At 35.6% G+C, this 12,459-nt stretch overlaps 1 protein-coding gene across 1 annotated transcript in view; it reads right to left on the reverse strand.

Moving 5' to 3' along the window:
- Positions 1 to 11,519, reverse strand: part of LOC138340324 (uncharacterized) — an 82,235-nt gene extending 70,716 nt beyond the window's left edge. Inside the window, exons 1-3 of the mRNA XM_069292038.1 lie at positions 11,354 to 11,519; positions 8,644 to 8,829; positions 8,264 to 8,354 (exon numbers count right to left, since the gene is read on the reverse strand). Coding sequence (XP_069148139.1) covers positions 8,264 to 8,354; positions 8,644 to 8,829; positions 11,354 to 11,519 — 443 coding nt within the window. The remainder of the gene's footprint in view (positions 1 to 8,263; positions 8,355 to 8,643; positions 8,830 to 11,353) is intronic.
- Between the last annotated feature and the right edge of the window lie 940 nt (positions 11,520 to 12,459).

The raw sequence follows: 12,459 nt of genomic DNA on the forward strand, positions 1-12,459 counted from the left end.
GGAGCCACAAGGGGACCTAGAGAAGGGCCCAAGACTTGGACCAAACTACCAAAATGAAGTGCCCATTGACGGATAGTTGACTAGGTAACGGCCCGTCGATCTGGTACGTCATTTGGGGCATAAAAACCTGAAAGTTTTGGAGTTTCATAACCAATCAACGATACCCCATCGACAGGGCGTTGGTTGACAAACGGTCCGTCGTTTGAGGGTCGTGTAGGCTGCCTACAAAAGCTGCTAAGTGGCTGCCTTGGCTTGGGTTGTTTGGTAAATTCACCTCAAGTCTTTTAAGGACCTTGGACATTTATGTTAGGGTTATTTATATATATTAAGGTATTTCAAATGCTAAGACCTCATTTTAAGACCTCATTTCCTAATACCCAAAACCCCTCTCCTTTAGAATTCTCTCTCAAATCTCTTTGGAAGATAGAAGTCAAGAAGAACTTTGAAGGCTGGTTGGGACGTGTTCTTCATAAAATTCAGTGGTTTGTATTTATTTTGAGGTATGGTATATATCTTTGGACTCTCTTCCATTCAACGAGTTCCTTTAAATGAATTTTCAAAAGGGGTTTTCAACCCTAGTTTCTACTATCTTCAACTTTAAATATGGGTAGTTCATGAAAACATTTCTAATGATTTAATAATAATATTTATAATGTTATTTGATGATTTTACTGTTAAAAACTCATTGAAATCATGTTAAATCTTTTCATCTAATGTTGGCTTAATAAATGGATCAAATGAGCATGAATTGGTAATCTTTGAACTTTGGTTTACATATGTTGTTATTGATGTTTATCTACTGCCCTAAGGGCTAATTTATGATAAATAATTTAATAAAATGATATAGTTGATGGAAGCTTGTATTAAAGGGTAATTTGTTTATGTTGATTGAGATTTAGTTATAAAATGCTCTTGAGTGGTATGGTCCACCTTCTCGGTTGCGGTTTTTACTTGAATTGTATGAATGGGAAGTTACTAGTTAATTGTGAATGAGTCTATTAGGGCTTGTTATGTGAAATAAGATTATAAATATGACATTCTTGTTAAATGTTCCTTATGAAGTTATTATGTGAAGTAGACTTAAAGTGTATGCTTAAATGAAGTTATTCTTGTAATTGATTTATGAAGCTTATTATGAGAAGTATATTAAGGATTTTTTTTAAAGGAATTTCATGATTGTGTGAAGAATGTAAAGTCTGATGTGATGAAAGAAGCTCTAAGCATGTATAGAAGTTAAATGTAAATGAAATGGTGCTTATGTGTAAGGTGTTCTCACAAGTACACACACACTCACACTTAAATGAATGAACGAAACTAAATTAAGTCCTAAAAGGGGAGTATTGGGTAAAGACTCTTTGTGAGTTGAGATGAAGTATTATGTAGCACCTTACTACATCTCCTGAGCTTTCTAAGATAGGTTGGAGGATGAATCGCCTTCGTGAGTTGAGGTTTGGTGTTCACTAGTTATCCTTAACATATAGTTTATAATGTTTAGAATCCGTGGGTGGTTATGCCTAGAACCGAGAGGATATGAAGAAGAGGTGGTCAAACTTCGTGAGTTTAGATGTTGTATTCTAATGTACCTCTTGATATGAGTACTCCTCGTTAGTAGAGAATGAGTTAGTTAGTAGCAATCTCCTTATCCCTGAACTATGAGCCCACATTGGTGTAGCTATTGGGAAAGCCATGTAAAATCTAAAAAGAATGACCTTACTCTAGGCAAGTGAGAATCCCTCCTCTGATAGGGGTTAATGTTGGGATTTCGTGTCTAGCCCTCATGGTCTATGTAGGTTAAGGTAACTCCCACAAAAAGAATTGATTGAACTAAGTCTTCTAAAACAATGTGCTACTTAGGGTAGGTGGTAGTATGGGACGCTATCTATCCATTGCATTAGGTAGGACCTTCCGAAAGAGAATATTAGGTGCCAAACGTTCTAAAAGAGTGTACTACTTAGGGTAGGTGGTGGTATGGGATACTATCTACTCATTGCACTAAGTAGGTATTCCGAATGGGAAGACTTTGGTGTTTTGTTGGGTTTCTTCTATTGTATTGCTAGTGAGTGGGTGCTTGTTATCCCAAGGTGAGTATGCCAAAAGGGAGGAAGTCTTGAGGGTTGATTTGGTGTCTATTGAAGGAGGTACGTGAGTACTATCTTCATGTCTTATCTTAGTGAATCTTAGGATGAACTTTGAAGGAAAACTCCTACGGAAACGATGCTTATTCCTTATTGGCAATACTTTGGGAGTTAACATTTTTGGGTCTTGTAACTCATTGTAATGTTCAATTTGAGTTTATTATAGAGTTTATGAAGTTTGATACAAAGTGTTTCTTTTGGGTTTAAATTATTGAAATTATTCTCTAAGTGTTAAGTCAAGGTTCTTGTGGTGTTTTGTTTTAATATTTTTGAATGTTTTACTTATTTGGCATGAAAATGTTACTTTACTAAAATGTCCCTTTTCGCATATTTTTGCATATGCCATACTTAGTACATTATTTGTACTAACCCCATACTTTTCTATACACCATAAGCATAGGTTGAAGGATTTTTGGAAGATTAGAAGGCGAATCTTGCGAAATACACTCTCTCAAGAATTGGTATGTCCTCATATATTCAAGGAAAGTCTTTTGTTTCCTAGTTTCATTATTAAGACTTATTATGTATTTCTCTTTTAATGTAAAGGGACGTGTCCTTAAAATGTTATGTCGTGCCTTAAGGTTGGCTTGTGACGATGAGATTTCTTAAGTGTTTATGAAAGATTTCCTTTTTATTAATTTATTCCTGAAAATTTTTAATTTATCACTACTTTTTATGTCTTATGTAATGAACGATAGTTAAAGGTCTTGTACAAGGTCCCAAAGGGTCAAGTATGCCTAGTCACGAAATGACGGTTCCTCATAACTTCTAGGAGGTAATTTTGGGTCGTGACAGGCTTTGTCTTGAGAGAATCTTTCCCAAGCTTTGCCTTCTAGACTTCAACCAGTGGAAAATATTCCTTTTCTTTAAATGCAAAGGATAAGTTACATCTTTTAGCTCTCCTTAATTAATCTATGTGATCATTGTTAAGTCATTAATATATATGAAACAAGAAAGTTACTCCCTCATTAATGGTTCACATTTATTTCAAGTGTTATTTTCTTATGTTCGTAAGAAATATTTAGAAGTCTTGAAGTTACTTTTGTATAATGACAAATATGTCAATAAAGTAAGAGTTATCTTTCATTACATTAGTTATATTTTAGTTTCTTACATTCTATTGATGGATGAAACGAAATGATTTTCCTATTTAAGGAGTATCATTTTGGGAGATAAACACTGAGAAGAAAAAAAAACAATTCCCATCTTTCATTAACTCTCCCTCAACAATTTCTTTTTATTGGCTTGAATAATCCTTCATCCCATTCTGAATTTCTGGGCAATTATTTTTTGTGCAACTCTAAACTTTCAGCCACGAGCACATGTTTGAGACTAACTGTGGAACTTTGGGAAGCGACCGTCTACAACGATTTGCACCGGAGTCGAGTCGAAATCGCTCTCAAGGCAGTGGCTTGCCACGACACAGTGTTTGTGATAAGTTATTTATTACTTTTTATTTCAATCTAATATCAACATTGTACTATTATCTACTATACTATATTTATAATGGCTATTTCTTTGAACAAAACTTTTTATGATTTGTCAAAACTTGAGCCTTTGGAGGGAAATAATTTTAAGCGTGGTCACAAAAACATTTAATTTTCTTTGAACAATTAGAAGTTGATTATGTTTTATTTAAAGAACCGTCTATGAATGGTTCTAACACTACTACTTATTCTAGCAATTTTATAATTGTTGATGATATTGTTAAAAAGAAGTTTGAAAAGGATAAAAAAATTGCTAGAGGAAATTTGCTAAATCGTATGACTAATCCTTTATTGTATTTATTTCATACTATAAATATGCCAAATAAATATAGGATAGTTTGGAAAAGAATATGGTGCTGATATGCAGGAAAAAAAACATCTTGTCGGTCAATAGATTAAATTTCAATTGGTTGATAATAACACAATAATAGAACAAGTTCACGAATATGAGAACATGACTACTGATGTTCTCAACAAGGACATGAAGATATGTGATATATTTCAGGCTAATGTTCTTCTTGAAAAATTTCCACCATCTTGGAATGATTATAGAAACCAATTAAAACATAAGAAAAATAGTTTCACCCTCCGAGAACTTATTGGTCACTTGAGCACTGAAGAGGCGAACCATCTAAAAGATAAGATGGAAGAACTTTCTCTAAATTCTTCTAAAGCTAATCTTTTTGAATCTTCAAGTATTGTTTTGAACGACAGGTTCAAAGGCAAATAGAAGAAAGTCTCAAAAAAGGAACTTATGAAGAAGAAAAATCAATTCAACAAGCCAAAGACTCAAATTCAAAGATTTAAGGGGCTCTTGTTTTGTTTGTGGAAAAGTTTGTCACAGAGCTGCCAAGTGCTATCAAAGAAAAGGGCAAGACTCAAAACAGGAAGGACAAAGTGATGTCCAATCCAATCATACTGAGGGTAATGAAGTGTTGTTATTGTAGCCGCTGAGTCAAATCTGGTGGCAAATAAAATTTACTGGTTGCAAGACACAAGTGCCTCAAGGCATTCTGTGCCAACAAAGAGTTATTCTATGACTTTGAGGAGTCTAGTGATGGACATTGTGTATATATGGGTAACTCCGCTACTGTTGTAGTTATGGGTAAAGGAAAAGTTTTTCTTAAGTTAACTTGTGGAAAGACATTATCCTTTAACAATGTTTTGGATATTCCCTCCCTCCATAGAAATTTAGTTTCCGGAGCACTTCTCAACAAAGTAGGACTTAAACTTATTTTTGAAGCAGATAAACAAATTATTTCTCACGGAGGAAACTTTGTTTGGAATGTATATCTTAGTTAGGATTATTTGTATTGAACATTTTTCAAGAGATTGTCAATAACGCAAGCATTTTAAATTTTGCTTATATTGTTGAGTCTATTAATATATGGCATGATAGACTAGATTATATAAATATTGCTTTTATTAAAAGGCTTAGAAAAATGAAATTAATTCCTATGATTAAAATTGATGGTTTTTTAAATATCCTGTGTATAGAAGAAAACCATGCCAAGAAACCTTTCAAATCTGTTATTAGTAGAAAGACTTATTACTTAAACTAATACATTCAGATTTAGCAAATTTCAAGAACACTGTTAGCAAAAGTTGAAAAAAGTATTACATTGCTTTTATTGATGACTTTTCTAGATACAATAAGGTATATCTTCTTAAGTCTAAATATGAGGCTGAAAGCATGTTTTTGAAATTCAAAGCAGAAGTGGAAAATCAATTAGATAGGAAAATCAAAAGGTTTAGATCTGATTGGGCGGTGAATATAGTACTAAATATATAGAAGATTTTTGTGAGAAAAATGATATAATACATGAGGTTAGTGCTCCATATACTCCTCAACAAAATAGTGTAGCAGAACTGAAAAATAGATACTTTAAAGAAATGATGAATTCTATGTTTTAAGCTCTTGTCTATCTTACAATATGTGGGGAGAAGGATTTTTGTCTACATGTTATATTCTTAATAGAGTCCCGCATAAGAAGTTAATCAAGACCCCATATGAGTTATGGAAAGTATTTGCTCCTAATTTGAAATTTCTGAAAGTGTGGAGGTGTTTGGCTAAGGTTAGTTTAACTGATATTACATGAGTAAATGTTGGTTCTAAGACTTCTGATACTGTCTATATTAGTTATGCTCAAAATAGTGTTGCATATAGATTATGTCTCTAAATAATCATTCTATTTGTGAATCTAAAGATGTAGAATTTTCTGAGCATATTTTTCCTTTGAAAAATGAAGTGCCGAGTCATGTGAAAAATAATGATTCTATGTCTATGTCTATTAATTCTCATGATGTACCTTCTTCTAGAGTCATTTCTAATGAGCATTAAAATGAACTTAGAAGAAGTAAGAGATATAGAATTGAGACATGTTTTGGTTAAGATTTATCACTACTTTCTTAACTGAAAATTTTGATATTAATGTTTTAAATGATGAATTAATGTCTATATATTTAATATAAGAAGATCCTAAGACTTATGATGAAGCAATGAGATTAATAGATGTTATATTTTGGAAAGAGGCTATTAAAAGTGAGTTAGACTCTATAGATTCTAATCACATTTGGGACTTGTTTGATTTGCCTAAAGGTTTTAAAACCATAAGTAGCAAGTGAATATTGAAGAAGAAATAAAGAATTGATGGTACAAGTGATGTATATAAGGCTATACTTGTCATTAGGGTTTAAAGAAAAAGAAAGGTGTTGATTACTTAGATACTTATTCTCTTGTGACTAAAATAGAGACCATTAGAACTCTTGTTGCTTTAGCCGCTATTCATGATTTAGTGGTACATCAAATGGATACTAAAACAATATTTTTAAATGGTAATTTATAGGAAGAGATCTATTTAACTCAACCAGAGGGGTTTGTGATTCCAGGACAAGAGGATAAATTGTGCAAATTGAGAAAGTCCTTATACAGACTAAAATAAGCACTTTAATCAATGGTATAGAAATTTAATATCACATTAGTGGATAATGACTTTGTGTAAATTCGTCTGATACATGTGTTTATTCTAAAATGATAGGTTCAGATTGTGTCATTATATGTTTATATGTAGATGACATGTTAAATTTTGGTCCTAATGTGAATGTTATTAATGAGACTAACAACTTTTTTTCTTCTAAATTTTAAATGAAAGACCTTGGTGAAGAAGATGTGATTTTGGGAGTTAAAATCAAAAGAACAGCTAATGGTTTATCTTTGTATCAGACTCATTACATTGAAAAAATGTTGAAAAAGTTTGATTGTTTTGACGTAGTTCCAGTAAGAACTCCTTATGATCCTAGCATACACTTGAAGAAGAATAAGGAACCTAGTGTTTCTCAAACTGAACATGCTAAAATAATTGGGAGCGTGATGTTTCTCATGAACCATACTCGGCCTGATATTGTATATACTACTAGTAGATTGAGTATATATACTCATAATCACAGTAGTGAATACTGGGATGCTCTTCATTGGTGCTAGGTATTTAAGAGGTACTACGAATTGGTGTTTGGATTTTAATGAATTTCCTGCTGTTTTAGAAGGTTTTTGTGATGATAACTGGGTAACTAACAATGATGAAGTTAACTCCACCAGTGGATATGTGTTTACTTTGGGTGCCGGTCCTATTTCGTGGAAGTCCTCCAAACAGACTCGTATTGTACGTTCTACCATGGAATTCAAAGTCATTTATCTCGAGTTGGCAGGGCAAGAAGCTTAGTGGCTGAGAAATCTTTTGGAAAATATGCATCTGTGGGGAAGACAAGCTTCACCAGTTTATCTTCATTGTGACTCACAGGTAGTAATTAGAATCGCCAAAAATAGTGTGTACAATTAAAAAAAGAGAGACACATTTGCTTCAGACATGGTGCAGTTAAACAGTTGTTGAAAGTGGGTGTTATTTCCTTGGAATATATTAGGTCCGAAAGCAATTTGGCAGATCCTATGACCAAAGGCTTAACAATAATCCTTGAAACGTCGAGGGGGATGGGGCTAAATCCAATTGATGAGGTACTGTGAAAAGTTTTAAAACTTTTAATATGTAGCAGGAGTGGTCGGGTCGGGTTGGTGGGTGAAGGATCGATGATTCCCTATCGACGGACCGTAAGTCGGTCGACGGTCCATTGACCCCTTTTTCAACAGTGCCCTTACTTAAAAAAAATTAAAGAACTTACATGGGCATGACGGATCTTACCGATGGTCCAACGAAGGGATGATGTTTTTAGACGGGTCCGTCGATGGGTGCACCTGACCAATTTTGTACAAATTTTAGGTGATTTGGTCCCTGTACATTTAACACCAATTAAGCTAATCTTTTTGTGTTTTCTGGACATTATTTTGGACACTGGCCCTACTCTAACGCTCTAGCCAACACTTCTAAGGAAAAATAAAGGAACATTCAGACGTGATATAAGTAATAAAAGCAAAAATAATGCAACTATGCCTAGAAAGTCATGAAAAACCTATAGTTGTCTAGAGAATACAAATTGGACTTACTCCCAATCAGCGCTTGATTTATTTTTTGACACCATAGAGGATTGTTGATTATTCAAACTTTATCAAGATGGTATGCCTCGATCACTTCATTTGTCACTTCAGCATGCCCTAGATAGATTTTAATTCGCTGCCCGTTCACCTTGAACCTCACACCCTCCTTGTTCTCCAACTCAATCTCACCATGAGGGAATAGTTTGGTGATCAAATAGGGACCGGTCCATTTGGACTTGAGTTTTCCTGGAAACAAGCGCAACCTAGATTGAACAAAAACACCAAATCCCCAACCAAAAAAATTGCGCTTCTCAATCTTTTGGTCATGGTACTTCTTCATTTTTTTCATTGTAGAGGGCTGAACTTTCATATGACTTTAAGAGAAATTTATCAAGCTCATTCAACCCGTTTAACATCTTTTCCGCAGCCTCATTCCAATCCATTTTAAACTTCTTCATTGCCCACAAGGCCTTATGCTTTAATTCAATCGGTAAGTGACAAGCCTTCACATATAGAAGTTGGTATGAGGACATACCTATGGGAGTCTTGTATGTTGTCCGGTAGGCCCAAAGAGCATCATCAAGCCTCCTTGACCAATCCGTTCTACTAGCATTCACTATTTTTGCAAAAATTTGCTTAATCTCCCTGTTTGACACCTCAACTATCCCACTAGTTGAAGTATTGTAAGGAATGTCCACATTATGGCGAACCCCATATTTTCCTAATAATCCATTAAACAACTTGTTGCAAAAGTGGGATCCCCTATCACTCATAATAACCCTTGGGGTGCCAAATCTAAAAAATTTATTCTTTGCAAGAACGCGGTGACACTCTTCCCTTCATTATTCGCAAGTGTGATAGCTTCTTCCCATTTTTACACATAAAAGACTACCACAAGAATGTACTTCATCACATGAGAACTCACAAAAGAGCCCATAAAGTCAATGCCCCACACATCAAACAATTCAACCACAAGAATGGGATTTAAAGGGAGTTCTTGCATTCTCGAAATGCCACCATCTCTTTGGAATCTATCACATGCCTTGGCGAACTCATGAGCATCTTGGTGGATGGTTGGACAATAGTAGCCATATTGAAAGATCTTATGAGCAGTCTGGATACGACTATGATGCCCACGTACAGGCAAAGAATGTCATGCCTCCAAAACACTCAACATCTCAACTTCTGGCACACAACGCCGAATAAGCCCATCGGCGCAACTCCTATATAAGTATGTCTCATCCCAAAAGAACTTTTTCACATCATGCTTGGACTTTATCCTTTGATGAAAGGAAAAGTCCGGTGGGACAATATCACTAGCCATATAATTTACAAAATCCGCGAACCATGGAATGAAGTCTTGGGACGCAGCCAGTACATGATCATAAGGGAAAGTATCATGAATTTCAGTCTTTTCACCTAACTCCTCATTGGTTCATCTTCTAATCAGGACAAGTGGTCAGCAACTTGATTTTCGGTCCCTTTGCTGTCTTTCACCTAAAAGTCAAATTCTTGCAATAGTAATACCCAATTAATCAACCTAAGTTTTTCATCCTTCTTTGCCATAAAATATCTCAAAGCAGAATGATCAGTATGCACTATAACCCTCGTGCCAAGCAAATAGAGCATAATTTCTCGAAAGCAAAGACTATTGCAAGGAGCTCTTGTTCAGTCACAGTGTAGTTCTTTTGGGCTTCATTAAGGAATTTACCCCACTCGCATCACACATCACCTCAAATTGCTTGCTCCAATCCGGAGAAATAATGATAGGTGTAGACACCAACTTTTCCTTCAACTCACAAAATGCCTTAAGATAAGATTCATCAAAATGAAACACTCTTTCTTAAGCAACTTGCACAAAGGATGTGCAATCTTTGAAAAATCCTTGATGAACCTCCGTGTAAAAGCCTGCATGCCAAAGAAAACTTTTCACACCTTTTACAGACATGGGTGGAGGAAGTCTCTCTATCACCTCCACTTTAGCTCGATCAACCTCTATACCCTTCTCTGAAAATGTGGTGACCCAATAAAACACCTTTTTTCACCATAAAGTGTCATTTTCCCAACTTAGAACAAGGTTGGAATCTTCACACCTCATAAGAATCTCGAACAAATGACTCAAAGACCTCTCAATGGAGTCACCAACCACTGAAAATTATTGATAAACACCTCAATAGTGTCCTCCACCATATTGGAGAATATCGACATCATACATCTGTGAAACGTGGTTGGTGCATTACATAACCCAAACGACATTCTCTTGAACGCGAAAGTTCCATAAGGACAAGTAAAAGTGGTCTTCTCTTGATCTTTTGGTGTAATAGAAATATGATTATAACCTTAATAAAAATCAAGAAAACAGTACCACCCCTTTCCTGCAAGTCTATCCAACATCTGATCCATGAAGGGCATAGAAAAATCCTCCTTATCGGTCCATGCAGTTTATTTTCAGTAATCTATAAACACCCTCCATCAAGTCACCGGTCTCATCGGGACAAGCTCATATTTTTCATTGGGGACCACATCTATTTCCCGTTTCTTAGATACACACTGAACAGGGCATACCCAACTACTATCGGCAATTGAATATATCACTCCAGCATCAAACCACTTGATAATTTCCTTCTTAACCACCCACAGGTGGATTTAAACGTCTCTGGTGCTCAATACTTGGCTTATGATCGAGCATGAGTTGGATTTTATACGAACAAATCTCAGGAGAAATCCCAATAATATTCGCACTATCCATCCAATAGCTCTTTTGAACCTTTTTAGCACCTCCACCAAACTCTCAACTTGATGCATATTCAAAGTTGATGGAATAATTACCAACAATGTGTAACCTTTTCCCAAGAATACATACCTCAAATAAGGTGGTAAAGCCTTAAGTTCTACTTTTGGAGCCTCCTCTATCGATGGTTTCACTGGTGGAGACTCGCGATGCTTCATATCTTACTATAAATTCATTGGTTTTAACGGAACATCACCTCGATCAAGTGACGCAACCAATGACCCAGACTATTCTATGCAATCACTATTAAAATTCATGATCATTGCCACTAGTGCTTCTACACATAGACACTTTTCTATTTCTACCTCAAATGATTTTTCAACCATGTAAGATATGGTAGATAACGATTGGTTCTCAGCACTCTGCCTCATGGACCTATAAATGTTGAAAGTCGCTTCTTTATTATTTTACCAAAATTTTGTTTGTCCTTACTCCATATCACCCAAGGCTTTACCTGTAGCAAGGAATGGAATCCCCAGAATAATAGGCACCTCAAAATCAACCTCACAATCAATAATCACAAAATTGGCCATAAATATGAATGACTCCACAGTTATTAACACATTGTAAAGTATCCCAATAGGCCTCCTCACCGTTTGATCGGCCATCAGTAGAGGCATCGCAGTGGGCTTTAGGTCACCCAAACCTAACTTCTTGTAAATAGAAAGAGGCATGCGATTTATTTTTTACCCAAAATGACATAATGCTTTTGCAAAGTGTAATAACCCGAATGTACATGGAATAGTCAAGGCACCTAGATATTCTTTCTCTTTCACTAGAGCAACAGCGCTATAATGTTGCATTCTATCATCATCCTCAAAACTAAGTGATCTTTTCTTAGTAGACCATATCTATCATGAACTTGGCATAATTGGGCTTTTGTTCAATAGTTTCTGTCAAAGGACATTGATGGAAAGCTGTTTGAGCATAGTGATAAAACGTTAGTATTTACCATCCTCGGTCTTTTTTAATTAACCTCTGTGGGAATTGAGGTGGTGGTCTAGGCATGGTGGTCACTTTTTGGGGTACCTCAGCTTTTTCCCCGTTTTGTCTCTAAACTCACCACTAACCTCCACTACCTAATCATCGCCTATTATCAAATTTTCTACACCAGACAGCATCGATGGATCAATGGTTTTCTTACCACCTCGAGTTGTGACTACCATAAAATGTCCATCATTTTTTAGATTTTGGATAGTATTGCTAGGAAGAGTGCCCGGTTGGCGTGGGTTCATAGTCGAAGACAATTAGGCCATTTGCAACTCAAGATGCTTGATCGAGATTGCAAGTGCATCAACTTTTTGCCCAATACTCTCTAAGTCACTCCTCAACTCTTTAGTGTGTTCATCACTAGCATCAAACCTCCTCATTATTTTCTGCAACATATTCTCAACCCGGGCAATACTACCTCCACCATCCCTAGGAGCAACTTCACAATTTTGAGGTGAAACATAGGGCCCACTCCTATCATTTCCATTACCATAGTTACCCCGGTTGAAGTTGTTGTCGCGGTTGTAATTCACATCTCGGCGCATAATGACCCTCTCGATTATAATTACC

Source organism: Solanum lycopersicum, chromosome 12, assembly GCF_036512215.1.
Source record: "Solanum lycopersicum chromosome 12, SLM_r2.1".
NCBI classification, from domain to species: domain Eukaryota; kingdom Viridiplantae; phylum Streptophyta; class Magnoliopsida; order Solanales; family Solanaceae; genus Solanum; species Solanum lycopersicum.